Source organism: Gymnoscopelus microlampas (genome assembly GCF_963454915.1).
Source record: "Gymnoscopelus microlampas genome assembly, chromosome: 11".
NCBI lineage: Eukaryota > Metazoa > Chordata > Actinopteri > Myctophiformes > Myctophidae > Gymnoscopelus > Gymnoscopelus microlampas.
In genome coordinates this window covers 16653981-16659149 of record NC_139948.1, presented here as the reverse complement: position 1 = coordinate 16659149, position 5169 = coordinate 16653981, and the positions used below count along the sequence as shown (strand labels likewise).

Here is a 5169-nt window from a genome sequence, read left to right as displayed (position 1 = left end):
TACTGTATCCTACTACAGATTACAGAACCATAAAAGATGCCTGTTAAGCTTAACTGCTGAAAATGTTTCATTGTTCATAGGTTGTATATTTGCTCATTATATTCACTGTTGATAGACTGTACATATCCATCCATCAGACTTTAAGTCGAATTGTATTAATATTTTCATTGTTAATCTTAATTGTATAGCTCTCTACTCTCACCTGTACCTATCCAGTGTTTCATGCTTACTGCTGTTTTGACTATGACACTGGATTAATAAAGGTGTATCTATCAGTCTAATCTATCTAATCGGTTTACGTGTAGTGTAGTTGAGCATGTCGACGGAAAATATTGAGTACCATTCAGATCTACACCACAGAGAATAAGAACATTAAAACTCTTTTAATTAACAGCATGTCGAGTTCTAACAGTAGGCTATATTCTGCAGTCATTGACCATTATAGAACACATACAGTACAGTGTCTCTTTTCAGATGATACATGTGAAAGAATGCAAGGCAAACCACTTAAGAACATTGACAATGTTGTTTCATTGGGCTCAAAGCACTTGTGATTGTCCTCTTGAATAGCAGTTAACAACGTATTAACATGTGTAGTCCCTGTTGCTGCTAACATGCTGTCATGTGGGAGGGTGCAGACGAGCATGTGTCTCCTCCGATTCACATGGAGTCGCCAGCCACTTCTTTTCACCTGACAATTAAGAGTTTCACCAGGAGGATGGATGCATGCGGAGGGCCACGCCATCTGACCTAAATCCTGTCACCTGACAGGATTTGTACTGGGAGGATGTATAGACCCTCCAGAAAAACACGGGCAAAAATCCGTTATTATGCGGGCTAAAACTCTTGATTATGCAGGCTAAAATCCTTGATTTTGCGATGAATTATGCGGGTTGTTTTGCAATTTTATGCAGTGAAATTGTGGGAAGTTGCAAAATATGCGGAAAGTTGTGAAATATGCGGCAATATGCAAAATATGCGGCAATATGCGAAATATGCGGCAATATGCGAAATATGCGAAAAATGCGAAATATGTGAAAAGTTGCAAAATATATAAAATAATAAAATATGCGATGCGAAGTGCATATTATGCGATGCGTTGCACATATAATGTGATGCAAAGCGCATATTATGTGATGCGATGCGCATATTACGCGATGCGATGCAGCCTTTTTGAAAAAACTTTAACCCTGCATAATTATGCGCCAATTTGCTGATTATGCGGTAAATTCTGCGATCGCATAATCGCATTTTTCTGGAGGGTCTAGATGTAATGCACGTGGAGGAACATGCTATCTTTCCCAGTTCGGCTCTCCACTGAATAGGCGCCCCAACCAACCTGTAGGATGTGCTAGTGACAAACAATTGTGTTCATTGGAACGCACAGGATCGAGGCACTGTGGAGGATTTGAGCCCCAGGCTCCATGGTGATAGGCAGGAACTTTACTCCTTACACCTGGACGCCCATTATGTTGAAAGCTGAGCAGGGTTCCAGTGATCTGTGAGAACAATGTCACAGAATACCAAAGGTACTGTAACTGGAGCAATTAGAGATTAGCACTGTGTATTTAGCAGCTAGGGGCATCTGAAGTATCAGGGTCTAATACACCACAAATGCATAATTGCACAGCCACAGGAAACATGATAGTGACTAATTACCTTCACTGGAAAGGAAACATTCAAATATCCAAAGAATGTCAACCAATTAGTGTACCTGCTGCAGCATTAAAACACAGGGACTTAGCAGCAGCAAATTAAGTATTACAAATTATTATATTACAGACATTATACCATCTTTTCATTATATGCACATCAATGCAGACTGTCTTTTTCTGGTGAGACACATTTAACACACATACATACTGCTCTTGCACGTACGCACGCATGTACGCACACACGCACGCACGCACGCACGCACGCACGCACGCACGCACGCACGCACGCACGCACGCACACACACACACACACACACACACACACACACACACACACACACACACACACACACACACACACACACAGTCGCTCAAACACAAGCGCAAACACACACACACACACACACACACACACACACACACACACACACACACACACACACACACACACACACACACACACACACACACACACACACACACAGTCGCTCAAACACAAGCGCAAACACACACACACACACACACACACACACACACACACACACACACACACACACACACACACACACACACACACACACACACACACACACACACACACAGTCGCTCAAACACAAGCGCAAACACATCTACATATAGAAAGTGTTCTCATTGTGTGTCCCCTGTGGATGTTGTTCTACATAATGGAGCAGGTGAAGCCACAACATTCTTTCAGGAGTGTCAGCCCAGTTTTGGTGAGGAATGGCGTTGATGTCTGCTGGGATTTAGAGGCCACTCTTTGTTCCTGTGGATGACCTGAATAAAAAGCAACAGTATTAATGTGCATTATTCACAAGGATATGGTAGCTGTTATCCTCATCATATTCAAATATATTCAAATATCATGACGATAAACAGCAGAACAAAACTTAACTGAGTATTGACAAATTCGTCCTGTTATAATAAGGTATTTGATGTTGCTGAAGAGAATTGTTAAGTAGCTTTGCAGAGTCATAGCTCCATGGTTACATGCTTACCGGGTTTCTTGCTCAAAGTCTTGGGGAATTTGGACTGTAAGAAGTCTGACATGTCTCTGTCTTCCTCTCTTTCCCTGTAGGCAAAGGGGGGATTTAATTATGTACTTCGAGCACAGTCGCTGCCTGACAGTAATTGTCAAGCATCATTTTGTCTGTGAAAATCATTCATGTCATATCCCCTGTGTATGTCTACTCTCTGTCTGTCTGTCTGTCTGTCTGTCTGTCTGTCTGTCTGTCTGTCTGTCTGTCTGTCTGTCTGCCTGCCTGCCTGTCTGTCTGTCTGTCTGTCTGTCTGTCTGTCTGTCTGTCTGTCTGTCTGTCTGTCTGCCTGTCTGCCTGTCTGCCTGTCTGTCTGTCTGTCTGTCTGTCTGTCTGTCTGTCTGTCTGTCTGTCTGTCTGTCTGTCTGTCTGTCTGTGGAAGTTTCTCTAGGCAGTGTTTCTAAGTGGTCTGGTACTGATATGTAGTTAATTTATAATGAATTCATGCTATTTACATTTTAATTGGCTTCAATCAGTATGTTTTACAGCAACTTAAGCTGTACCCAAATGGCTGCACATGTTGCAGATCATTTAGCCCACTCAGAAAAAAGGCTAAACACGAACACTATTTCATACTTTAATTCACCAGCGCAGCAAACACACAATTCCCTCCATGCTCCATGGTCCTCTTAGTTGCTCTCTGAATAATGAAAGTATGATGGCTTCCGACAAGTACCACCTGCTGCCTGTCTGAAAACTGTCAATCAGGCCTTCTCACTCAGAGAATAAGCGTGACATACTTGGTTGACAGCTAATGTTAGAGGCATAAACAGCCAATCTGTGTGGTGAAGAGGCTTACCACATATTGCTTCTGCAGATTGTGACTTTCTGTGATCCAGTGTAAAAATACATACAGTATAGAGAAGAGATTCACCCTGCTTAGATACAGCCATAAACCACAGCTGTGGTGAATGGATATGACATTATAAATCAGCTGTCCAGGCCGGAGCAGAAACCCATTTAAAGGATATCAAACCTTTCACAGAGAATTACCATATGGTATCCTTTTACCTTTCTTGACATTGGGGCAGTCTCCCTATGTGGTGGTGGGCACATTGCTTCAAGGATAATGTTGTTCATTGTTTTTTTTAATATTTCTTAATCAAACATGTAGTTATTATTTATTTTATTGCCGTTTTATTATTTGATTCCAAATGGGGTGCCAAACAGAGGCACAGTGATATCCTGGATACCCAACATAACAACCAGAATATTTTTTCTACTACAGGTATATATACACCCAAGTATAATCTGTTGAATTATATATTGTATATATTACGTTCTGAGAAGAACAATGTTGTCCAACACATTGCTGTAGCCTGTAATATTGTGGATTATGATGCTGCATGGTCTCACCTCAGCCTCTCAAACTCCACATCATCCACCAGGAAGTCTCTGGTCTCCACCAGCTTGTGAATTTGCAGAAGCAGCTCTTCTTCTCGCAGTCTGTCCTCCTTGGATTTGTCTTTGTCTGTCCAACAGTCACAGAACATTTTTTGTTGAGTGTTGAAAGTACGGTGGGGTCATTTCAACGCATTCATTAATATGTATTACTATATGTGCAGATAGTGAGGTTCATCATTCAGACATCCATTTATTATGCAACGGTATTTACCGTGTTTCAATTGGTGTTTTATTTCTTTTTCAAAGCCAGGGACATCTTGAGTTTGCGCATTATTGGTGAAGAAGGATGAAAATGTTCTGTCAGACTAGAGGTTTATCTAAGTTCCTGTAATATTATATAGAATATAGAACTGAAAATCCTACAATGAAAATCATCACATTTCTGCTGTGCAACTTGTCCTTTGCGTTGTCATGGGGATGACCTTCTATATGCAGAATACATAGCAGGCAACATGACGTTGCCGTCAGGCAGAAACCTTGTTTCTCAAAGTTTCACATTTTTATGTTTTTGCGTAAATTAAAGCCCCACTTCATCATACAAGAGTGTCACAACAAAGCAGTGAAAATAACAATCTACAAGCACACAAGCTTGTAGATCTGCTATTTTAAAATGTTTTTTAAATAATATATTTTTTTTAAAGGAACGGTTTTGGACATACACGGTTTCCACCCCACAGCGACGATGAGGGAGTCACGCTTTCTGAATATTTTCATGGTGATCACTACTGCAATAAGAGGAAGCCTTGAAATTCTACAATGTTATTCAAAGGCGATCACCAGAGATGAGTTCTTTTCTGCCCAACAGTTTTCATGTTTTCATTGTACAAATTGTTAGTTGCATTAGAGAACTTCCATCAAGTGTACAGAAATATAACATACTATACAGTAGAGTACAGCCATGTCAGTTCCCCAAATGTATTATGACTAGTTTCAATTTATTTTAATATATTGGCATTATCTGCTTTATTTGCATTTTTTATGAACTAGAAGTGCGATTTTCAGATCTGTTTCACCATACAGTGAGAATGAAAGGAATAAAAAGATCTAGTTGATCA

At 40.5% G+C, this 5169-nt stretch overlaps 1 protein-coding gene across 1 annotated transcript in view; it reads right to left on the bottom strand.

Annotated features, from left to right (window-relative positions):
* Positions 1-2331: 2331 nt before the first annotated feature.
* The window catches only part of LOC311054631 (bMERB domain-containing protein 1), a gene marked incomplete at both ends in the record, with an annotated part of 9736 nt that continues 6898 nt past the window's right edge, over positions 2332-5169 (bottom strand). The window contains 3 exons of the mRNA XM_084070637.1: positions 2332-2450; positions 2672-2745; positions 4067-4181. Of these exons, the coding sequence (XP_083926763.1) occupies positions 2332-2450; positions 2672-2745; positions 4067-4181 (308 nt within the window). The remainder of the gene's footprint in view (positions 2451-2671; positions 2746-4066; positions 4182-5169) is intronic.